General features: G+C 42.0%; 1 protein-coding gene and 1 long non-coding RNA gene across 4 annotated transcripts in view; one reads left to right on the forward strand and one right to left on the reverse strand.

Annotated features, from left to right (window-relative positions):
• LOC141276813 (uncharacterized) overlaps positions 1 to 25454 on the forward strand; it is a 171064-nt gene that overhangs the window by 69120 nt on the left and 76490 nt on the right. The gene's annotated exons all lie outside the window — the stretch shown is intronic.
• SLC35G1 (solute carrier family 35 member G1) lies at positions 2867 to 12763 on the reverse strand. Of its 2 annotated transcripts, none has more exons than XM_019939656.3 (3): positions 12557 to 12763; positions 7877 to 8057; positions 2867 to 5902 (listed from the first exon to the last, which is right to left on the reverse strand). In XM_019939656.3, the coding sequence occupies exons 1-3, from the start codon at positions 12681 to 12683 to the stop codon at positions 5164 to 5166; spliced, it is 1047 nt and encodes a 348-aa protein (XP_019795215.1). In that variant the 5' UTR covers positions 12684 to 12763; the 3' UTR covers positions 2867 to 5163. The 2 variants fall into 2 exon arrangements, with proteins under 2 accessions (XP_019795215.1, XP_004315108.1); XM_004315060.4 differs by having other exon boundaries at positions 12506 to 12762.

Here is a 25454-nt window from a genome sequence, read left to right on the forward strand (position 1 = left end):
ATCTTGAAGATTACCCCACATCCATGCATGCAAAGCTCCCTTGCTCTCTCTTAATTTACTTTTTTTTTTCTTAACATCTTTATTGGAGTATAATTGCTTTACAATGGTGTGGCTTAATTTACTTTTAATGCCATTGTATTTTGTGTATGTACCATTACTTGTTTAACCACTACCCTACTGAGGAACATTCAGGCTAGTTCTGTTTTTTGCTATTAAGTAATGTTGTAATAAATAATCTTGTATATGTCATTTTTCAGTAAGCAAGTATATCTATAAGACAAATTCCTGAAATGGAATTTCTGGGTGAAAAAATATGTGCATCTGTAAATTAATCGATGTCAAATTGCCCTTCATAGAAGTTGTATCAATGCATGTGCTACCCTACAGAGTAGCAAAGTCTTCTGAGTTTTCTAAAGTACACATACCAAGGAACCAAAGCACATACATAGGAAGTAATGGAGACAATTTGATATGACCCAATGACCATGGGCTAATTGGATTCTCATTGTTCCTTTGCTCTCTCTTGGGTACATAATCTGGACCTCTTATATAGATTTAGAGTTATTTAACTTCACAATTCTAAAATTAAACTCCACATTAAAGAGGTTTCTAATTTACAAACTGATATTTAGCTGCATTTCAGACTGTCAGAACCTCATGAAATAGAAGGGATGGGTTTAATCTTTGTTTTTTAAGGTTTCAAATTTGATACCTCTGAAACCTATGGCTCAGAAAGCTTTTGGTCTTGCACCCCTTTACTCTCTTAAACATTTCTGAGGACTGGACTCCAAAGAGCTTCTGGTTCATGTGGGATATATATATTTTACAATATTTAAAAGCAAAACTAAAAAGTTTCCATTTGTTTATTTAAAATGATTCCATTATAACATAAATAATAACTTTTCTTATGAAAAGTAACTATTTTTTTTAATTAGTGATAAAAATAAGCATTGTTTCATAGTGTTGCAAATCTGGCTTAGGAGGTGAGAGCTGGCATAGCACCTTGTGGAACCCAGTGGAACCTTTTCTTGTGGACTGGACTTCTATGGTAAAACATTTTCTGCCCTACCTTGATACCAGATATGTCTGCTCCTTACCCTCCTGCTATAAATCCTCACCCACCATTTCCAGGAAGTGATGGGCAGTGTCAAGATTCACGGGTTCTTTGTGAACTGGTTTTCCAAATCTGGTGTTCAAATAGGCTAAAACTTGAATGGGTCTTTGTGGATCACAGAGGGTCCCTCTTGCAGAACTCTAAGTGAATATGGTAGCTGTATTAGATTTGATGTAAGGGACCAAAGGGGTCATATAGTAGTGTGTTTGGGGTAATGCCCAGGCTTCACATGCCCAGCCTACACTGTAATTACCAAATCATCATGAGTACTGACCATGGCTCCATACACCTAGATCAGAGGCCAGCATGTTATCAAAGAGATCTGGCTCTTCCTACTGGATTACCCTCAGTAGACTAATTATGCTTATTGGGTGAAAGGATAAGAGGCTAGAAGAGCCATGCTGAGTTTGAAGAATGGTACATGTGAAACACACAGAGAATCAGTCTCACCCCCCTAGTCAGAGCCAAGTGTGATACTCACAGAGCTAAAGCCAGAACTGGAAAGACGGTGACACCTATGGGTAAGATAAAAAGACTGGTGACCATTGGCAGCCCTACATGGGCAGATCAGCCAGAAAATTAGAGCTGTCAAACAGTAGAATTCTGTGCCAGCAGGAGGGAGCCAAATGAGGTTTGTAATCCGGAAAACTGTTCATACCATTCCTGGTGAGACTGCTCAGGGGGAAGGACCCTGCGCTAGGCATCATTTTGAAGAGGAAGTGAATGCTCAACTCTACCATAGTAACCACAGTTCAATACTTAAGTGTTTTTGTCCTCCTTTGGGGTCTACAAGTCCTTCTATGACACTTATTTGTAACATGGGTTGGGGCAAGTAATATTTTTCTATTTAATAATTGAAGCAAATGAGGAAAACAGGCTCAAGGACACTAAGTGGAAGGGCCTGGCTGGAAAGTGATTACACCACACCCAGATCTTCAGACAGCTAATCCAGTGTTTTATCCATTCTTCCAAGGTGGACTAGTATGGGTGGGAGAAGCTGGAGACAGTGGAAGAAACAGAAGCTCAGCTGAGCCGTTGGAGACTAAGAGGCTTTAGAGAGCAAAGAAGAGAGGGCAAAGAAAGCAGGCGAAACACAAAGGAAGGGATCTCTTGGCAAATGTGGGAGTTGGTGGGGAGACTGACCCGAGTATCAAATTTGTATTGGGACACAAGAAATCAAGTTGGAAAAGTAGGAATAGGGTTAGATGAATAATTTGGATGTGATGTGGTACATAAGAAGGCATTGCTATGGCTACATGAGAACCAGAGTAACAATGAAAGCAGGGCCTTAGGAAGATTAGTCTGGCAGTGGAACAAGGATCTGAGTGGAACAAAGAGTCTAGAAGCAGATAACCAGGATACTGTTGTGGTGATTCAGGTGTGAGGTGATAAGTCTCGGACTAAGCCGGCAGCAGTGGAAAGGTGAGGAAAGACGAATTCACAAGACAATAAGAAGACAGACACTCCATGACTTAGTAACAGATTAGCTATAGGAACAAAAGCTGCTCCAAGCTCTGAGGAGCTAGAAAAATAAAGGCCTCACTGGAACATAAGATTAGGACCTTTATTTCTGAGACATTAGATTTGATGTAACAGTATCAGAGAGACAGATAAATAATTTGAAACTTATTACATCATAACTGAATGGCCAGAGGTCAGTCTCTTTAAGAAGTACATTTTGAAGCACATGGATGAAAAAAGAAATAAGGTATATTAGCTAGCACATATGCTATAATCATAAAAACCAAAATATAGTTTTCTTTCATATTAATTTTATTAGCAATTATAAAATAAAACCAGTTTATGAAAATAGTTCCCTTTTCAAGATATAGGAACTACAGTCTTTGCAAAATATACGCACCCATAATTGTTACAATACATATCCTTGTATATACCCTGGACATTATAAAAGTATTTAAGAGTCACACCCTGTAAAAGTTGGGAGAAGAAACATTTTCTCCAACTTTGGTCATATATTGTGACATTCAAGCACTTAAACCACACTGTTGAAATAAAACATGTCTCTAGTGTACAGGCCCAAAGGCATTTAACTTTCAAGGTCCCATAGGTTCTTTTATTGTGCAAGGTAAAGAACCAGGAGAGGGTTCCCTGAGAGTTCATTTACCTTATGTAGCTCAAGCAGTGGTTTACTTTCCGTACTTAATCATGGAACTAAAGGAGGGATCTTGGGCAGGTCCCCTCCCTAGCATCCCTAAACATGGAGCATGTCTCCTACAAGAGGACTCTAACCCTTGAGCCCTAAGACACTCTAATTCTATAATTATCTAACATACTTGCAAAATGATGCTTTTGCAACTCTAAACTCTAATATTGCAGATTAGGCTAAAGTTATAAAGATAGTGTGACTTTCCTAAATAGACCATTTAGGATTTATCTGGTGGGAAGCACTTGGGAAGATCAGCAAGCCAAAAATTTCCTCTTGGAACTACTGGAAAAGATCCTTTTCTCACCAAGGCATAAACCTCAGAAGCCCCAGTTCTTTCTTACTTCGGAAGAATTGTGATGAAACAGTGGGAAAGAGCCTATAATCTTTCAAATCTGTAGGCTTAAGATAAGAGCTCTGACACAGTAAGAGCTGGAGACCATTATAGCCTCACCAGTAAAGGGTTCACTGTGACAAAGAGCCATTTGCGTGTACTCTCTACTTCCTGATTAACCTCCCAAGGTTTCCTAAATATTACATTCTCTCTTTAACTGCAGAATACTGGCCTGATGAAGTTCCAGACATAAAATGTGTTTGAATTCATGATGTTAGTATCATGGTGCAGCACTGACACTTAATATCATACTGATATACTAGAATTTAACAGTGATTTTGTTTTCCTATTGAAGAAACTACAAAAATCAATCGACCATGGATTCACAGGTCTTTACATTTACTATATAACATGAAGCATTATTATATATAACTCCATAAGGGAAAAAGACTACAAAAATAAGTTTACTAGGATTACTGTATTTTAAAAAGTAATTTTAAAAAAATATACTCCAAAGTCCCCTAAGTATTTGGTTTAGAAGGTAAGAGAGGTATCTTAATAGGGTGAACCATAAGGAACTATGGTTTTTGTAAGTTAAAAAGGTAAAATCTCATCAATTTCTTATGGTTCAACCTAATAAAGCCCTGAGAAAATTTTATTTGGCATCACACCATAAATTCAAGGAGAATTTATAGAAAATCACATTTCTAGTATAGGGAAAACACTTCAGGATGGAAATGTGCACACTGGCCATGCCAAGATTTCTTTCTTATGATTTTTAAACACCTTAACTTAGAAAGTTAAGAAAAATTTAGTGCAGTTTCAAAAAAAAACAGAGGACAATTAGACTTACAGAATGTAGCTACAGATGATAATGCCACTAAAACAGAACACTATTAGCCAAATTTGGTGATTTAAAGATTTTTTTTTTAAGTTTATGTATGAAATTTCAGCATTAGAGTGAAAAGGCACAAATATGGGTTAAAAGAATGACAATAATTTATAAAAGCCTTGAAAATAAGGCTAATTCATTTGTTTTATTAATACCATTAAGTAGGCACCTACTCCAGCTTTGGCCTCCTAAATGGGATTACATTTCAAATGAATTCTCAACACAACACTAATTATACAGCAGCATTATTATCAATAAGTTTCTTAGCCTCTACACTGCTAAAAGAGAATCTAAAATTTCTTCCCACCTATATCCCATCGGTACCAAAAATACACTTTTAAAAATTACATATATTTATACTTAAGAGTCATAAAAAATTGTGCAGTTTTTCTTCAACTAATGATGTGTTCTCTTACCAAATGCCACCCCAACAACCAAAGCCAAAACCAAAACCAAAAAATAACTGACACACAAAAAATAATAATTGCTACACCCAACTGACTGGCTATCCTCAACTAATTAAAGACATACCATATTCAAAAATGGTACCTTAACTATGAAATGTATATAGTCAGTGAAGTAAATGCAGATTTTCCAGGTGTGTATGCGGGTGGTATGTCTCAACTGGGTGATGGTGTACACATTTCAGCAATGATGCTTTATTTGGAGCTCTGGTACCATTTACGAACGGCCGCTCCAATGCTACTGGCTACTACGCATAAGGAGCCACCCACTGTCCACCACGACGGCACATCATGAAAGAAAATAATCTGAAAGATAAAAGCGAAGACCACATCCATAGTCTTCATTAATGCTACTAGTCCTGCTTTTTCTATTTGAATGGCTTTTGCGAGAAACATCTGACCTCCCAAACCAAACAGCCCAATTAGTATGAGAAATAGCCTGTCCAACCCACAGTGCGGCAGACTCCACTCTCCTAATATAGAAAGGGCAACGATGCACTCGGTAAGGCCAGCTACTACATAATACCAAATGCTCAACATGTAGTCCACAGATGTCCCTATTTTCCTTAGGATAACTAAAGTCACGGCAGCAAACACAGCGTGTACAAGTGCTGCGAAAGCACCTTTCAGGTGAACTGAATAGTCTTTATCCGTCTCCACGACTTCGGAACCAAACAAAAATGGCGGCCTCACGATAAGGATCACTCCGGTGATTGTGAATGCAGTGAAGACAGCGTCCCAAGGGCTATACTTTTCCTTGAGAAATATGCAAGCAATTATAGATGTAAACACTGGACAGCTAAATGAGATAACCGTGGCGTCAGCGAGGGATGTTGACTGGTAGGCGTAGTATAAAAGGATCATGGCACTAGAACCAAGGACTCCTCTGAGAAGGAGGAAGATTCGTTGACCTTTGGGGCCTATAAACCCAGTTCTGTAAATTCAAAGGAAGGAATGCATATTAAATGAACTCGGTATTTGTTTTCAAATTACATTTTTAAATTAAGCATTATCTTAAAAGTCCTAACTATCAGAAAACAAGGCAATAGTAAATTAATTATGTCTACAGCTATTATACACCTTTTAGAAAGTGTTTCCTAAATATAGCTAATGACATTAAAGTGTTCACAGTAGAATCAAAAATAGCACAAGAGAAATACATAAATAGTATAAGTCAGCAAATATAATTTTCCCTAGGTATAGGTACATGCCTGCAAAAAAGACAAAAAGGAAAATATACTGAAATGTTCATCATGGTTATACCTTAATAGGTGGACTCATAGGTAATTTTCCTTTCTATTTATTTTCCCCAAATTTTCTATAATGAAAAGTGTTATTTTTATAATAAATACAATTTCATTATTTAGCTGCCCTGTATAAGAAAACTTGGGAATGCGAGTGTGCATTCTCAATCTTAGTGAGTTTTTCTGTTACAGCTGAAAGCAATGCTAAAATTTATTTCAGGCATTGAATATGAGACAACTACTCATTGTTCTCCTTAGGAAAAGAGTTAAAATACGCTGGAAAAGAAACTGTAGCATTCGGATAAATATAACAACTGCTGCTCAAATGCTTTACACTTAAATATTTACGAAGCAGAGTGCTGTGTAAGTTCCTGGCTAGGTGCGGCTCACTGGTCTGTGCCAGAGCTGGCCTTTGTAGAGCAGCGTCTAGGCTTGACATAGGGAGCCCTTGGTCTCTGGAGTTAGAAATGAAAGTGTGGTCACCTTTGGTCCATACTTTGAAAAGCTGAGAGTTTTTCATGATAGTGAAACATAAAATGGGTCAAAACAGATTAGTGCCAACAACTTAAGAAAATTCTTCTAAGTGCCTTCCTGCCAATACCTTTACTCCAAAATGGAGAGAATGATTGTGTTAGCATCAGTGGTCTGTTGCCACCTTTAGACATTTCTGAAGTCTTACCTACCATCGTTTCCTAAAATATTGTGACTTGTCCACACCTACACGGGAATTTCTGACAATATTTCTGATCTTAGAGGATTTTCACCTTTTTCACCAAAGACTTGGGATAAGGAGTGAAACTATTCTAAGTAAATCTGCACTGAGTTATAGATACAAAGAGACTTTGGTAGCAAGTGACTGAAGCTTTTAATCTGGAGTTTAAGCATCTTTACCCAAAAAGAAAAAGAGCCAGACAGCCACCAGGAACCCAACAGGCGCTCCTCCCAGGCGTCTAAGTACACGGGGGTCTGTAGAGGTTACAACAGTGTGGGGGAGGTATAATTTTCACCTGGGGAGGGTGTGTGTATGGGGTCCATGTAGAAGGGGAAGGGAGGCTGGGCGGGGAGAGAAGAGTAAGGATGGGGACTACAGTTTTCGTACAGGGTAGAGGACAAAGGATATCATTCCCTCCAGTTTACAGATGAGGACACTGAACAAGAAAAGAGCTAAAGAGGCCTTTCTCAAGATCCACTTTCCCCTTTCCCATGGCACCCTAGTGGGAAGACCTAAATATTATTACTGTAACCTTCTGTCTGCCCTGGTAGGAGAGCAGCCTGTTCTACTTAAAGAAACCTCTGACACTAGGAGACACTACTGTTTCCTCCTGTTTACTTTTTTCTTCCAAATACTAGTTACACCAAAGGAAAGAGGGAGGGTGGTACAAGATGGGGAGAATTGTACAAGGAAAGCTTTGTTCTCAAAATAGGGGGTGGTAAATAACTGAATCTCTTTCCCCTCCTTTGTTTGGGCATGTGGTTGGTGCTTATGAGAGCATCTTCTGTGGGTGGATCCTTGTGACTTTTCATTAATCTGAGCCAAAGGGTGTAGGGACTGGTAAAGCTATGAGAGGGATAAAGCAGAGTCTGTAGAGTAGATAATTTAAGCAGGTCAAAAGATTTACAAACATTTATTAATACCTTCTACTTTGCAGGTAAGAAATACTTACTTTCTGTATATTAAGCAAGGGATAATGATTAGCATTTGGAACACACATCGGAATGCACTAATTTCTACAGCGTGGATGTCTTGCACTTTTTTAACAAATAAAGAGCCCACTGAGAAGAGGAACGCAGACAATAATGTGTAAAACAAGCCAAGTCCAGGACAGGGTGCTTTCTTCTCAGCTTCTGAAAAAGATTAAATTCTGGTTAGTCCTTGCTTCCAAGGGTATGTTTAATCACTTTTACTTAGAAATTGAGAAAAATGGAACAACATTAATAGCTAACAGCCTACAAAAATTACCTCCTAAGCATATCCGTTCTCTGGATCTGAACCATTTTCCCCACGAAGAATAAAGAACCATAGACAAAGGGCAACAATTTAAACCTACCTTTTTAGAATGCAGTTCACCCTACAAAATGGATCTCTTTGTCTCACTGAAGACTCATCCCTCACTCCTAAAGTCAAAAGGAAGTAAAAAGCTTGCCAAGATGGTGAAAGAAATCTTTAAGAAATGCTTATCAAGATGGCTAGAGAAAAATGCTTCCAAGTGATATTTTATATCATCTCATTGGTGAACTCGGCTTTATGTAGAAAGTGTTCTTTTCTGGAAAACAGGTCCTAACTGTGTGATATGGCTACTTCTTGATTAGCTGACTTCCCCCACAAGCCTGTAAGCTCCTCCAGGGCTAAGATCTCAGCTGCCCTGTTCAGGCCTGGCCCATGGAAGACCCTGAATAAATAATTGCTGAAGGAAATAATATAAGAAAATTTCGTGGAAAGATGTAGGGTCTAACACCACAGGCAAAAGCATAATCTGAGAAGGCTCTCTGTTTAGTTATTTTGAACAGTTAAGGAGATCTTAAAGTTTTCACGGTTTACGACTTATCTTCCATTTAGAACATAAACTCTTTGAGGCTAGGGGCTAGGTTATCTATCCCTCTGACTTAGTACTTAAAAGTGCTTAAAAATTTAAAAAAACAAAAAACAGGACTGCCATCTGATTCTTGGTTTGATCTGAACCAGGAAACTTCTGCTTTCTCCAGGGCATCAAGTATTCAATCCATTAATGACAGTCTGTAGGAGCAGCCACTGCCTCTGTCTTAAACAGCTGCCTAAGACAGGAGTAGAACCTGCTTTCAGTCTCACCCCCATCATTCAGAGGACAGCAAAATGCAACAGGGTAAGCAGAGAACTTAAAAAGATAGGCCACACACTGAGGAATATTTTTTTTTTCTTTTTTGAAACGAACACAAAAACAAGGACAGAATAGGAAGGAAACACAGTACTGGCCCTTGTTAGTTAAGAGCATAGCAGAGGTGAAGGATGTGTAGGCACATGCAATTTGTAGTAAAACAAGGATTATCATTCCAATCTAGGAATTTACAGTGGGTTACTCAGCCATAAAACAGTATTGCACAAAGTTTGTTTGTTTTAATGCCCTTTTCTGATAAACACAAACACCAGGTAATACATTTCAACATCCTCATGTTAATTAGATACCTTTGCCCACAAGTGACAAACAGTTTGCAAAGTGGGACCAAACTCTGATGATGCACAATCTTCCTGGGGGTACACTTCAGCCTTTGTAGTAAAAGATGCCATTCTGGTCAGTGGTCTCCACCTTTTCCTGTTCTAGGTGTACTGCTGAAGAGAATGACTTGGAGCTAGCAGTCATCACGTAATAGGTTATCCATTGTAAGTACCCGAATCCTCCACGTCGTGTTCTATATCTATGTGCTCAGATACTGTAGGAACCAAACTGCACATACCCACTCAGCCCATGAGAAGGAAGCTTTAGAAGACTTCCAAGTTAAGCACCACAAAATACATGTATTGGCTCTGGTCAGCCTTAGAGGTCAGTTTCTGAAATTTCAGAATGCAGGTCCAAATAAAATAGTTTTCTTTCTATAAATTTATTTATTTTTTATTTTTGGCTGTGTTGAGTCTTCATTGCTGTGTGCGGGCTTTCTCTAGTTGCGGTGAGCAGGGGCTACCTGCGTTGCGGTGTGCAGGCTTCTCATTGCGGTGGCTTCTCTTGTTGCGGAGCACAGGGTCTAGGCACATGGGCTTCAGTAGTTGTGGCTCGCGGGCTCTAGAGAGCAGGCTCAGTAGTTGTGGTGCACGGGCTAGGTTGCTCTGCAGCAGGTGGGATCTTCCCGGACCAGGGCTCGAACCTGTGTCCCCTGCATGGGCAGGCGTATTCTTAACCACTGTGCCACCAGGGAAGCCCCAAAATAGTTTTTCTTAAAAGAAACCCAATCCTTACATAGAACCTACACCCTCAGAAAGAACAGAATAGGAAGATCGAGGACAGAAAACATCTCCCTGGTCTATATTTCAAGGATCTTCTCCAACCTAAACTTTTAAAATTTTCTCCAGGAATATTTTAACTTAACATGATATTTTAACTCTTTTAAAACTTTAAGTTACAAGGTCTAGTTTAACTTGATTATTTGTTATAAGACTGAGGACTGGTTCTCCTCAGGCAGACCTCAGTCTCTTACAGAATAGTAATTTCAATTCTCTCTGTCAAAGGAGATGGACAAGAGAGTAGCATAATCCAAAGAGGCATCTGCCTATGTAATATGCTTCCATGACCATATTCCACTGAAAACATATCTAATAATTTGGCAACTGTAAATAATTCAAGTTAAGTAAGTGGCCACAGTGCGATTTCCTGAGTCAGAAGAAAACTGAAAAGTTGCTCACTTTCTCTATCCTCTGCTTTAAACTGGTGATTCACTACCCAGGTTGGGAATTAGAATCAACTGAGGAACTTTTAAAACTTCAATGCCAGCCCTACCCTAGACCCACTGAAATAGGACCTCGGTCACTGTAAAAAGTTCTACTGGTTTCAGGGCCACTGCTACCCTAAGGAACTCACTCCTTCCAGGGGGATGTGAGGCACAGACTTAAGACATCTTCTTTTCCTTGCTTCAGTCTAAGACCCACACTGTCCCTCAAGAAAATAAACAGATGTCTTAGGATAGCTGTGTGCTGTCTGGGAAGGTTATCCAAGAATGTAAGAAAAATGGGTAACAGTTTCAACCTGAACTTGAAAATGAACTTTCTTGAGATAACCAGTTGGGTTAAGAAGCTAAAATGATACTGTCACAAAGTTCAATGACCACAGTACGGGGGGGTGGGGGGGTGTTAAAGTGTTTCTATGGCAATCCCATTTTTGGAATATTATCTGGTCACTTTATCTAAGTCTTATTATTAGCAACTTTCTTTGAAATTAAAAGACCCCTCAAGATTCTTAGGTGGAACTGCTTACGTAGGTTTTGCCACCTTCTGCCTGAAGTATGCCTCTTTGGTTCACAAACAGGGGAATCATTTAAAAGTTTGCAAGGACTAACTCAGCAGTCCATCGTAACAACATTCAGCCATAGGATGCTAAGATGAGAAACTGACTTCTTCAAAGCTGCACATCTGGTCAGCTCAGCTGAAGGTAACCCTTACATAAATGATCAGAAACCTGATCATTTCTCTTAGCATTAAGGACAAAAATGCAGCAAGAACCATCTCCCTGGGGTTTGTCTCTCCACAAAATGTGTGAATTTTCTGACTCTCAAGAAGTGCAGACAGAAAGCGGGATCGGCTAAGAGACATAGAAATCCCAGGTCACACTTAAGGGAGGTGATCCAGAGGATGAGGTGGTGCAGACTGTGTAATTTTGTCTTGAAAGGACATCTGCCTATTTCTCTTTTCTTTGAGGAAGCTGCTCCAGGTGGGTGGTGGAGTTTAAGGAGGAATGTGCTTGGGGCTAGGAGAAAGGGCTCTGGGCTGGGTCGCTAGCAAACTGGGATCCTATCCCTGGTGCTGCCCGGACCTGTGAAGTGTCTCATCCACACATGCTAGATCTTCGAAAAAACAAAACAAAACAAAAAAACCCTCCCAAAGCCCTCACCTTCCCAGGCCTCAATTTCATCATTTGTGAAAGGAAGACATTGAACAAGATAAAGGCTTTCTCACACGAGGTCCCTGGCTTTGGAGGCGGGTCCGTGAACCTCTTACCCGTGTTTGTAAGATTGTGCCTCTGTCTCATTTTGCATCAGTTGCTACAAATTCCTTGTAACTCAAAAAGGTTAAGAACCAGTAGTAGTCCCACTCAACTCTGCCTTCCCAAGATTCTAAAACTCTGAGACAAACGTTTTTCTAGACCCGATGCTTTTCAACTTCCTCTTCAAGCAACACCGTTTACATTGAGATCAGTTTTCTTGCTTAGCTTCCTCCCAACCTCGGCCAGCTGCGGGATGGCCTTTCTCCCTGACTCCCAATCTCGGGCAGGGCGCACCGAATGGCAATCTGACTCCATGATCCTGCCCGTAACACTTTAATCACTTTAATTATAAGAACAGTTTCAGAATCCCAAATGGGTTTCAAAACAATCAGAAACTTTCTCCGCTCTTCCCGCCGACGGGGGCGCGGGGGGCTTCTGCTTTACAGCCCGCACCCCCCCCCCGCCCCCAGGTGACAGCACGAGGGTGTTCACGAGCTCCGAGCAGGGTGGGAAGGGGGGGGCGCGGTCCACACGGGGCCCCCGGCCGGCGGCTGCGGGGACCCCCACCGCTGGCGCCCGCCCGGTCCCCCACGGGCGAGACCCGCACCAGGGTCCGTGCGCCGCACTCACCCTGCTCCGCGCGCGAGCCGCACGGCAAGGAAGGACACTGCCAGCACCCACCGGGGCCGGGCGTCTCCGCTACCTCGGTGGCCGCCGACTCTTGCCTGGAGCCCGGGGGCGGGATGTCCACTAGCGGCAGCCCGGACTCCAGCCGCTTGGCGGCCCCAGTGTCGTCCACGGGCCGCATCGCCCAGCCGGCGATCTCCCCGCGGCCACCGCGGCGTCTGGCGCCGGCAGCCGCGGCTCCACTGCTCCGCTCTTCCGGCCCGCGGAGGTGGCGGTGCGGCGCATGCGCGTGCGGCCCTTTCGCCTCCCCACCCCCTCCACGGGGAACCGCGCTCGTCCTCTGCTACCCTCTCACCTTCAGGTCCCAGAGGGGAGGGCCGGTCGCCTCCCAGGTCAGCTGCGGTGCCCGGGCCTGGCCCCAAGGCGTCCACCCCTCTGCTGCAGTCTGGCTAGACTGGCGAGCGTCTTGGAATCATCCTTCCCAGGGCACACTAGACCTCTTTCTGTCATTGCGAAAGGAGGCAGGGACCCCCGCGGGTCGTGTAATCTTCTCTTAGGGCGGCCAGTCGGGAGGTTAGGGGAGTGTGCATTTATTTCTCCGTGTGGCGCCGCATTCAGCACCTCTAGGACACCCTGAAGACCTTGCCAAGCACTGTGCCTGTCTTTGAAGGATCGTGGGTTTTACCTCTGTTTTCTGTCGTTGCCACTTATCCAAGGAGAGTAGAATTTTACTGGTTTTAGGTTTTAAAAAAAAAAAGATTAGCACGTAACCATACGGGATATGTATCTATAAGACTGGGGCAGAACCCATTTATATGTTTTTTGTAACTGTAGGCATTCATTATTGATCTTTATTGTCTGTATTTCTGTCTGCCCATCTCTTTTCCTTCCTCATTTACTTCGTCCTCCCTCCCGCCCTCCCTCCCTTCCTTCCTGTTGTCAACCAAGTCATCCTAATTCGGTTAGAAATAAAATTCCAATAACCTGATATAACTGCACCTGGTAAAATCAAAGATTTATGTCATTTGGCCCTAGGATTCACTAATACCCTCTTTATGTTTACGTAATTCTTTTTTCATCTCTTTGTTTGCTTCAAATGGGAAAAGAGAGTCTCTGGGCAAGGATGAACCTGTCTAAACTGTTCTAGGTCCAAGTTCAAGCAGGTTACTAAACAAGAGAATGAGGTTTGCTTTTACTTAGATATTTGCACAAAGGGATCCACAGCTGAACAATATTGGACTTGAAATCAGGAGTCCTGGGTTTTGGCTCTGATTCTGTCACGGAGTGCGTGACCTCGGACAATCACCACCGTGCTACCTGAAGCCAGCCTTGGTTACTTCATTTAATTGACAGAGATAAAGTATTTCCCTTCCTACTTTGCAGAGTTGTTGTGCAACTAAAGTGCAATGATGTGGGCAACAGCACCGAGTCACCCGAAAAGCACTTTACTGGGAAAGCAAGGTGTATTTTTAAGTAGGGAAAACATATAATTTATCCTCCAAACTGGGACTTTTTTTCTTTAGAGTAAAAAGGGGAGCTCGTTTAAAAATTATGCAGGGCAGTAGGCACAAACTGGTACTGCCCTAGGCAAACTGGGACAAATGGCCATCTGAATTCTAACTTAATTAACATATACCTTTGCCTTGTTCTTAAAAAGAATTTAAGGCTGCTTGCAAAAATCTGTACACCTGATTTTATTGGTGGTTGTAAAAGTGTTTTGGTGGGGAAATTGTAGGGAGGGGTGGTGAGGGTGGTAGCTCATGGTTATGAAGGAAGAACCAAGAAGCTCCTCCAAACATCTAGAAATCAAGTGCAATTTCACAGTTGCATTCTGAGATTTAGATGTGCAGAGCATCTGAAGAGCCCATGAGATGTTGTGATTTATAAGAAATATGTATTTGGCCACATTCAGATAACCAAAATATATTTCTCACATATATTTGATCTTCACCCTGGGTTCCTGGCTCATAGCTCTCAAAATCCTTGGAATTTCCTGAGCAGTAAGAGCAATGGGAACATGTTTTGTTATAATATTTGGGTTCTTGTCCTCAGGTCCTGAAATGGCTTCTGAGCCTTAGAGGTGAAACAGATGTCTTGTTATTCATAACAAGCTTCTTTCCGCCACAACTGGGTTTAAGTTAAATGGGGTAACTTTTAAAAAGCACCTAAGGATGGGGGCCCGTTGCCAGGGTAACCAACCCCGGGATTAGAGGGTTAGCACTTTCAGTCCCACCCTCCACTCTCCACTCTCCACTCTCCACTCTCCACTCTCCACTCTCCACTCTCCACTCCTGGGAGGGGGGAGGGGCTAGGGGCTGGAGATTGAGTTCAATCAGCAATGGCCAGTGAATTAATCAATCATGCCTATGTAATGAAGCCTTCATTAAAAACCCAAAAGGTGGGGTTCGGAGAGCTTCTGGGTTGGTGAACATGTGGAGGTGCTGGGAGAGTGGTGTGGCCAGAGAGGGCATGGAAACTCAGCATTCTTTCCCTATACCTTGCCTTATACATCTATTCTATCTGGTTGTTCCTGGTTATATCTTTTTATAATAAACTGGTGATCTGATAAGCAAAATGCTTCTCCTGGTTCTGTGAACTGCTCTAGCAAATTAATCAAACCCGCAGAGGGGGTCATGGGAACCTCTGATTTATAGCCAGTTGGTCAGAGGTACAGGTAACAACCTGGACTTGCAACTAGCATCTGAAGCCCAGGAAGGGAGACCTTGGAACCTCCAGTTTATAGCAGGTTGGTCAGAAGCACAGGTGATAACGTGGGCTTGTGACTGGCATTTGAAGGCACGGGGGCAGTTGTGTAGGACTGAGTCTTTAACCTGTGGGATTTACCTGTGCTATCTCCAGGTGACTAGTGTTAGAATTGAGTCGAATTGTAGGACACCAAGCTGGTGTCCAGAGAACTGTTGTTGGTGTGGGGGGAACCTCCACCCCACCATGGTGGAATTGGGTCCCGGAACACTTTTAATCTCCCTCTGGAAGTGATGAAGATGCTGGTTAGGAAGTGAAAGGAAGAAAGAATTGGATGAGTTGATCAAGAAGTACCTTAACTACTTCACTTTGATCACCATCCTCAAAAAGGGAAAAGAGAAAGAAAAGAAAATAGGTACCATACCAATGTTGACTAAGGTGACAAAAGGGTAATGGAATGATTTTGGTCTTGGAGTTCATTCATTTAACTTCCTTTCCTTCTGCTGCTGACCTTGACATATGAATGATATCAGTTACAGTCATTCTTGTTTGCTAAACAAACAAGAGCCATGTAAACTTAAAAAGCTACTGGTAAGAAAAGTATAGATCAGACTAGAAGTAAGAAGACATGGCTCTGTTGCAGCCCCACCCAGCAGAGGCTTGGAGTGGTTAAGTTCTTCTTTGAACACTGTTATTTCAAGGCTCCGGTGACACTGACATTGAGCTGGTGAGAGATGGATTTCCCCTATAATATGAAGGGCGGGGTAGAAATCTTTACTGTCGGGGAGACCAGCTCAGCCCATTGCAGTGGTCTAGGTGAGATTTTGACCTCAAGGTAGAGGAGGCAGGGAGGAAAGATAGATTCTGAGTTAGATAAGGATGGAATGGACAGAATATGTTGACTAGATGTGAAAGAGCGTTGCTTCTGTATGCAAAATCATGCAGTGTTCCAACTGAAATTCTTCTGTTCGAAGGAATTCAATCTTCCAGTGAAAACAGGAGCTCTCGACATGATGCCAGCTAGCCACCACAGTGGTGGTGGCACCCCTATAGTTCTGGTGTCAAGAAGAAAGAAGGAAGATGAAAGTAGAAGAGAGGTGGGCTCTAGCTGTCCCATTAACAAGTGAGAGTCCACAGTCCTCATAATACCAGTGGTGGCAAACAGAGACCTTCAGCAACTGCAGGAGTTCAACTCCTGAATTCCACTATGGTTTGAATGTCAGGGATGTTCTTAAGTGAGACATTTGTAAATCAGGAGCTCTTTTCCTGGTATGTCTACCTGCTGCCTACAAGGCTGGTATCTCGGTACTGATTTGAAAGACTGCACATTTTTCCTCCAAAAAAGTTAGCTTCTTATTCTTTTAACTAATGCAACTTATGATTTGGAAAATGGCAGCTTGTTCCAAGGAGTGAGGTTCAGTGTTTTTGTTTTGGGGAAAATGAGTACTGTGGAACATAAGATCATAATTCTAAATGCCTTGGTGAATGAAAGAGAGAGCAAGCAAAAGAGAGGTGTTTTAGTAGAATTGTAGGATAGTACATCAGAGAGGCAAAATACACTGTTTCAATAGACGATAAAGAACTGACTCTGGAAATATACCAGGAAGGAAAATGCCAGGGTTGGTTCTTCAAAAAAATTAAACATAGAATTATGTTACAAGCCAGCAATTTCACTTCTGGGTGTATACTCAGAAGAATTGAAAGCAAAGAATTGAACAGATATTTGTACACCAACGTTCATAACAGCATTATTCACAATAGCCAAAAGATGGAAACAACCCACAGATCCATCAATGGATGAATGGATAAAGAAAATGTGGTATATACATGCAATGGAATAGTATTCAGGCTTAAAAAAGGAATGAGGGCTTCCCTGGTGGCGCAGTGGTTGAGAGTCCGCCTGCCGATGCAGGGGACACGGTTCGTGCCCTGGTCCGGGAAGATCCCACATGCCGCAGAGCGGCTGGGCCTGTGAGCCATGGCTGCTGAGGCTGTGCGTCCGGAGCCTGTGCTCTGCAACGGGAGAGGCCACAACAGTGAGACGGTCGCGTACTGCAAAAAAAAAAAAAAGGAATGAAATTCTGACACATACTACATGGATGAAACTTGAAAACATGCTAAGTGAAATAAGCCAAACGTAGAAGGGAAAATACTGTATGATTCCATTTATATGAGGGACCTAGAATAGTCAAATTCCTAGAGACAGAAAATAGAATGGTAGTTGCCAGGATCTAAGGGGAGGAGGGAAAGAGGGGGTATTGTTCAGTGGGTACAGTGTCAGTCTGGGATGATGAAAAGAGTCCTGTGATGGGTCGTGGTGATTGTTGTACAGCAATGTGAATTCGTCTAATGCCACTGAACTGCACACTTAAAAATGGCTAAAATGGTAAATTTTATGTTATATATATTTACCACTATTTTAAAAAGTTAAAAATATGCCAGGGAAAACCAGGGTATTCAGTAGACAGCTAAAAAAAACAGCAATGTAAATCCAAAGTTGAAGTAAACCCGGGTCTGCATACAAACTGAGGCATACAAGATATTTTCCCCAGCACTGGCCATAATTATACAGAGGTAACAACTCATTAAAAAAAAAAAAAGGAAATAATAAGAGGAAGAGAGGTAGCGTGGTATTGCATATTCCAGGCTTCTGAAACTTTTCCATCCAAGTATCCCTCACAGCTAAGAAGTGGGAACTTGGAACTCTAATTTCTGGAGACAGAATTTAAAGCCCCAGAAATGGGAAGTTTCTTTGAAGTTCTGTGTCCCATCTTCAAAATTTATGCCAAGTTTCTATTCTATTCCCTAATATATTTATGTTTACCTTAGTATCATTTTTTCATGTAACTCATTCAACTAATGTTGTTTCAGTGCCTACCCCTGACCGTTCACAATTCCTAGCAGGGGTAGAGTGGGGGACAAAAGAAGCAAGGCTGCATTTCTCCTAGGGATGCAGTGGGGGGTGATGGAGGAGTGAAAAAGGATGCCAGCATGACCCAGAATCAGGCAAAACCTATGCCCAGCTATGTGAATTTTGTTTAGTTTCCTGCTCCCTCCCCGTTGGACACACTGGCCAGGGAGTCAGAACAGTGCTCTGTGTGGTTGTGCGAGTCTGGACGCATGCGCTGGGCTCTCTTCATCTCCGTTTCCTCTGCTCAGAAGTCACGGGGCTGGATCCCCAAGACGTCACTATTGGGCAGAGGGGAGCCCTGCAGGCCTTAACGTGGTCGGGACTTTCTCCAGCCATCCCTTGCTTTACTACTCTCCTCTGTTCCCACGCTGCAAAGGATAGCTCCCATATAAATGATTTCTGGGGCTCCAGGGAACCTGTTTCCTCCTGAGGGAACTTGCTTTCTGTTTACGGATTATCTGAGAGTGAGGATGTCTGAACTTTAAACTTGGCTGTATATGATTAAAGTACAGCATAATCCACTTTACTCCCAAGTCTGTTATCGTTTGGGATTTGGATTCCAACCAGCTCTCTTAAATAATTACTCCGAATGCTCAAAATACACCAAGCGCTATTAAATGCATCATCACATTTAATCTCAGGTGAACTCTATCAGACAGTTTAGCAGAATAACTGAAAGCAGGGCTCTGGAGTCAGACTGCCTGGCTACCCTCCTGGCTGCCTTACTTTTCAGCTGTGCGACTTCAGACAAGTGACTTAGCCGCCTCCCTCTGAGCCACTGTTTTCACGTCTATAGACAGGGATAGTAATAGTATCCAGCTGCTATGAGAATGAAATGAGGTAATGACATGTAGAACACCAGAGAGCAAGTACTTTTTTAAAAAGGTGAGCATATTATTACCCTCATTTTACAGAAGAGAAAATCGAGGCTCAGAGATGTTAAACAACTTGCCAAAGTCACGCTGATAGGGAAGGGCAGAGGTAGAATTGGAACCCAGGACATCAGAAGTTGAAGTCCATGATCCAGACGATTACTCATCCAGAAGACAATTACCAGGATTGCTGGCTTCCAAGAGGACCTCATTAGAGCACAGTTTCTTTCACTTTATATCCTGGCTTTGACCTTAAGGCCATTACTGTGGCAACATTCCACGACTACATTCTACACTACAGCGATGCTCTGTGGCTTGTCTCTCTAGCTCATGGTGTCTCCCTAGCATCTTAACTTTCCCAATAATGGGATTTAATGGGAAAAGAGAAATAGAGCAGACAGCAAGAGAGTGGAGGAAAAATAGTAGAGTGCCCCAGACAGGCAGAGGATTCAGGAAGGGACTGAAATCAGGTCTGTGTTACTTGTGGGGACTTATTCACTTTGCAAATTGCCTATGAACAACCCCTCACCCCTGCCCTGAGGGTTCTAGCTAAGACCCCAGCTTTGGACAACAGAAGTGAGTTAGGAAGAGAGCAGAGCTGTGGACCCTGGAGTGTGATAATGAGATTATCATTATGGATGAGATAAGAGGTTGGCTTTGGTTAATTTTTTTTTTTTCGGGTACGTGGGCCTCTCACTGTTGTGGCCTCTCCCATTGCAGAGCACAGGCTCCGGACGCGCAGGCTCAGCGGCCATGGCTCACGGGCCCAGCTGCTCCGTGGCATGTGGGATCTTCCCGGACCAGAGCACGAACCCGTGTCCCCTGCATCGGCAGGAGGACTCTCAACCACTGCGCCACCAGGGAAGCCCTTTGGTTAATATTATTATAAAAATTGCTTTGCTTCAGAGCATTTTAATTTTTAATAATATGAATCCTCAAGGGAGGGAGAATTAGGCAAAGGGTCAGACATCAGGGACTTCCAATATTAAACCATAAAGCATTATTTACTTTACAGACAAACAGACATATGGACACACACACACAGAGTCCTTGGCAAGTATAACCTTACGGAGGCCAGCACTGGTTTTCTGGAGCATTAGCAGTTTCTCTCTCAGTGGTGGTAAGGATGGGAAGCACCCAAGAAGTTCCACTTTTACACAAATCCAGGTATATTTGTTTAACCTTTCTCCTTGCTCCATATGTACATTTTACATTATAAAACTAGGTTTTGAAATTTCATGCAATATTTAATGCATGATAAAATTTTTGATAGTACAAAAGGGTACACAATGAATAATAAAAACTTTTCTCTCTTCCCTCAATCCCACTTCTCAGAGGCAATCACTGTAAACAATTTATGTTTGTAACTCTTCTAGTGATTGCCTTTATCACTAGAAATGATTTCAGCTTTTCACCATTGAGTATATTAGCTATGGGCTTATCATATATGATCTTTATTATGTTGAGGTATGTTCCCTTTATACCCACCTTGTTGAGATTTGATCATAAATTGAGGTCAAAGTTTTTCAAAAGATTTTTTCTGCATCTATTGAGGTGATCATATGATTTTTATTCTTCAGTTTTTTACTGTGGTGTATCACACTGATTGACTTGTAGATATTGACCTATCCTGGCATCCCTGGGATAAATCCCACTTGATCATGGTGTACAATCTTATTAATGTATTGTTGAATTCCGTTTGCTAATATTTTGTTGAGGATTTTTGTATCTATGTTCATCAGTGATATTGGTCTGTAATTTTTTTGTGTGTGATGTCATTGTCTGGTTTTGGTATTAGGATGATGGCGGCTTAGTAGAATAGTTCAGAAGTGTTCTTTCCTCTGCAATTTTTTGGAATAGTTTGAGAAGGATAGATGTTAACTCTTCTCTAAATGTTTGGTAGAATTCACCTGATTTTTTTTTCTTTATTTATCTTTTGGCTGTATCGGGTCTTAGTAGCAGCACAAGGGATCTTCGTTGAGGCACGCGGGATCTTCGTTGCAGTGCACAGTCTTCTCTCTAGTTTTGGAGTGTGGGTTTTCTCTCTCTAGTTGTGGCATGTGGGCTCCAGGGTGTGTGGGCTCTGTAGTTGCGGCACGTGGGGTCCAGAGTGCATGGGCTCTGTAGTTTGTGGCACACTGGCTCTCTCATTGAGGTGCACAAGCTCAGTAGTTGTGGCGTGTGGGCTTAGTTGCCCCATGGCATGTGGGATCTTAGTTCCCTGACCAGGGATCAAATCTGTGTCCCCTGCACTGGAAGGCAGATTCTTTACCACTGGACCAACAGGGAAGTCCTAGAATTCACTTGTGATGCCATCTTTTCTTGGACTTTTGTTTATTGGGAGATTTTTTTTTAATTTTTAAAAAATTAATTAATTTATTTTTTGGCTGCGTTGGGTCTTTGTTGCTGCATGTGGACTTTCTCTAGTTGCTGTGAGCGGGGGCTACTCTTCATTGCGGTGTGCAGGCTTCTCACTGCGGTGGCTTCTCTTGTGGCAGAGCACGGGCTCTGGGCATGCAAGCTTCAGTAGTTGCAGCATGTAGGCTCAGTAGTTATGGCTCATGGGCTTTAGAGCACAGGCTCAGTAGTTGTGGCGCACGAGCTTAGCTGCTCTGTGGCATGTGGGATCTTTGCAGACGAGGTATCAAACCCGTGTCCCCTGCATTGGCAGGTGGATTTTTAACCACTGCACCAGCATGGAAGTCCTGGGAGTTGTTTTTTAAATCACTGATTCAATTTCACTGTTGGTAATTGGTCTGTTCATATTTTCCATTTCTTCTTGGTTCAGTCTTGGGAGATTCCTAGGAACTTGTCTATTTTTCCTAGTTATTCACTTTATTGTCAAATAATTGTTTGCAGTAACCACTTTTGATCCTTCTAATTTCTGTGGTATCGGTTGTAACTTCTCCCTTTTCATTTCTGACGTATTGATTTGGGCCCTCTATCTTTTTTTTCTTGATGAGTCTGGCTGAAAGTTAATCGATTTTGTTTATCTTTTCAAGGAACCAGCTCTTAGCTTCATTGATATTTTCTATTGCTTTTTAATCTCTATTTCATTTATTTTTGCTCTGATCTTTATGATTCATTTCCTTCTACTAACTTTGAGTTTTGTTTTTCTTTTTCTAGTTCCTTTAGGTGTAAGGTTAGGTTCTTTGAGATTTTTCTTGTTTCCTGAGGTAGGCTTGTATTACTATAAACTTCCCTGTTAGAACTACTTTTGCTGCATCCCACAGATTTTGGATTGTTGTGTTTTCATTTTCATTTTCTCCAGGTATTTTTTAATTTCTTCTCTAATTTCTTCAGTGATCCACTGGCTGTTCAGTAGCATATTGTTTAGCCTCCACATGTTTGTGGGTTTTGCAGTTTTTTTCTTGTAATTCAGCACCAGTGTCCAAGTGGTAGAATGAGCTCCCAAGAATTGCTGCCACCAGTGTCTGTGGCCCCAGGGTGAGCTCCAGTTGCCTTCTGCTTCTCTGGGAGACTCTCCAAGATCAGCAGGTGGGTCTCACCCAGGCTTCTTTCAAATTACTACTTCTGTCCTGCGTCTTGGAGTATGTGAGATTTTGTATGCCCCCTCTAGGAGTGGAGTCTCTATTTCCCATAGTTCTCTGAGTCTCCCAAAAGTAAGCCCTGCTGGCTTTCAAAGTCAAACCTACTAGGGGCTTTTCTTCCCAGTACAGGACCCCCGGACTGAGGATCCCAATGTGGGGTTCAGACACCTTGCTCCTTGGGGAGAACCTCTGTAATTGTAATTACCCTCCCCTTTGTGGGTGCCCATCGGGGGTAGGAGTCATGACCATACCAGGACTCCGCCCCTCCTACCCATCTGTTGTGGTTCCTTCTTTATATCTTTAGTCGTAGAAAATCTTTTTCTGTTAGATGCCGGTCTTTCTCATCAACAGTTGCTCTGTAAATGGTTGTAATTTTTTTTTTTTTTTTTTTTTTTTTTTTGCGGTACGCGGGCCTCTCACTGTCTCCCGTTGTGGAGCACAGGCTCTGGACGCGCAGGCTCAGCGGCCATGGCTCACGGGCCCAGCCACTCCGCGGCATGTGGGATCTTCCCGGACCGGGGCACGAACCCGTGTCCCCTACATCGGCAGGCGGACTCTCAACCACTGCGCCACCAGGGAAGCCCATGGTTGTAGTTCTGGTGTGCCCATGAGAGGAGGTGAACTCTCTGTCTTCTTACTCCACCATCTTGTTCCCAGAATCTCTTCCACAAGAAATGTTTTAAAAAGTTCCTCAGGCTAGGGCTTCCCTGGTGGCACAGTGGTTGAGGATCTGCCTGCTAATGCAGGGAACACGGGTTCGAGCCCTGGTCTGGGAAGATCCCACATGCTGCGGAGCAACTAGGCCCGTGAGCCACAACTACTGAGCCTGCGTGTCTGGAGCCTGTGCTCCGCAACAAGAGAGGCCGCGACAGTGAGAGGCCCGCGCACCGCGGTGAAGAGTGGCCCCCGCTCGCCACAACTAGAGAAAGCCCTCGCACAGAAACAAAGACCCAACACAGCAAAAATAAGTAAATAAATACATTAATTTTTTAAAAAAAAGTTCCTCAGGCTAAAGGAAAATGATACCATATAGAAACTTAGATCTTCACAAAGTAATGAAGAGTGCCAGAAATGGTAAATATTTGAGTATATATAAAAATTTTTCTCCTCCTTTTTATTATCTTTAAAAGATAATTGTCACCCACAAAATAACAAAGGTATCTCTATATGAAGAACCTTATAACCTTCTATTTTCCCTCTCCCATTCTTTAACATAGCACTGTCATATATTTTATTTCTACATGATAAATATGGATACACATGAACATGTGCACACACACACACACATACAGATACTTAACTTGCATAATGAAGGAACTATTCACCTTGGCAGAACTAGACTGGCCTTAAGGCATTTGTTATTCTAGGGCAGTAATGGTTAAGAAAGTCGGCTTGGGGGACCTCCCTGGTGGTCCAGGGGTTAAGACTCCACACTCCCAATGCAGGGGTCCAGGTTCGATCCCTGGTCAGGGAACTAGATCCTGGATGCCGCAACTAAAGATCCCTCATGCCACAAGGAAGATCCTGAGTACCACAACTAAGACCTGGTGCAGCCAAATAAATAAATAAATATTTTTAAAAAGAAAGTGGGCTTGGGTGTTAGAGAGTCGAGGCTAGGTCTACCTCCAACCGTCATTAACTATAGGACTCTGAGCAAGAAACATAACTAGCCAGAACCTAACTTTATGTATCTGTAAAATGGGGGTAGTGCCTCTTGAGTAGCATGGGTCTGAAGATTAATTATATTACCATATATAAATTGATAGCGCATTGCCTGCCTGGCAAGGATGCAGGTTTGACAAAGGGCAACCATTTTTATCCTAAAGTGAAATATGTCCCCATCTTGGCAGATGCCAACTTGGCCAGACACCAGTTGATCAAAAAGATATGACAGGAACAAGGAAAAGTAGGAGGTGGTAAAATACACTAAAATTCTTCATCTTCCAAAGCAGAATAAAAGAAATCATCTAAAGTTAATAAATCAGTAGAGACCTAAGAATGTGTAAGAGTGAATTAGCCCAAATGGAAATTAAGAGAGTGACACCATTTACCATCACATTAAAAAGAATGAAATACCTAGGAATAAATCTAACTAAGTAGGTAAAAGACCAGTATTCAGGACATTATAAGACACTGATGAAAGAAATTGAGGATGACAGAAACAGATGGAAAGATACACTGTGTTCATGGATTGGAAGAATTTATATTGTTGAAATGACCACATAACCTAAGGCAATCTACCAGTTCAAGGCAATCTCTATCAAAATATCAATGGCATTTTTCACAGAGCTAGAACAAATTTAAAATTTGTATGGAACCGCAAAAGACCCTGAAGCAACAGTGAAAGCAATCTTGAGAAAGAAGAACAAAGCTAGAGATATCATGGTTCCTGACTTAAGACTATACTACAAAACTACAGTAATCAAAACAGCATGATACTGGCACAAAAATAGACAAATAAATCAATGAAACAGAATAGAGAGCCCAGAAATAAACCCATGCATTTATGGTCAATTAATCTATGACAAAGGTGGCAAGAATATATAATGGAGAAAAGACAGTCTCTCCGATAGTGGTGCTCAGAAAACTGGACAGTTACGTGTACAAGAATGAAATTGGAACATTTTCTCATGCCATATACAAAAATAAACTCAAAATGGATTAAAGACCTAAATGTAAGACCAAAACCCATAAAACTCCTAGAAGAAAACATAGGCAGAACACTCTTTGACTTAAATCATAGCAATATATTTTTGGATCTATCTCCTAAGGCAAAGGAAACAAAAGCAAAAATAAACAATGGGACCTAATTAAAATTAAATCTTTTGCACAGCAAAGGAAACCATCAACAAAACAGAAAGAAAAAAAACCCTACTTAATGGGAGAAAATATTTGCAATTGATATGACTGACAAG

The sequence above is a fragment of the Tursiops truncatus genome, chromosome 16 (genome assembly GCF_011762595.2).
Source record: "Tursiops truncatus isolate mTurTru1 chromosome 16, mTurTru1.mat.Y, whole genome shotgun sequence".
NCBI classification, from domain to species: Eukaryota; Metazoa; Chordata; class Mammalia; order Artiodactyla; family Delphinidae; genus Tursiops; species Tursiops truncatus.

Coding starts and splice junctions, on each gene's coding strand:
- SLC35G1 (XM_004315060.4), bottom strand. CDS start 12,683: ATGCGGCCCGTGGACGACACTGGGGCCGCCAAGCGGCTGGAGTCCGGG. Junction 8,058..12,505: donor CGGCTCGCGCGCGGAGCAGG/GTGAGTGCGGCG, acceptor AATCTTTTTCAG/AAGCTGAGAAGAAAGCACCC. Junction 5,903..7,876: donor CCTTGCTTAATATACAGAAA/GTAAGTATTTCT, acceptor TTGAATTTACAG/AACTGGGTTTATAGGCCCCA.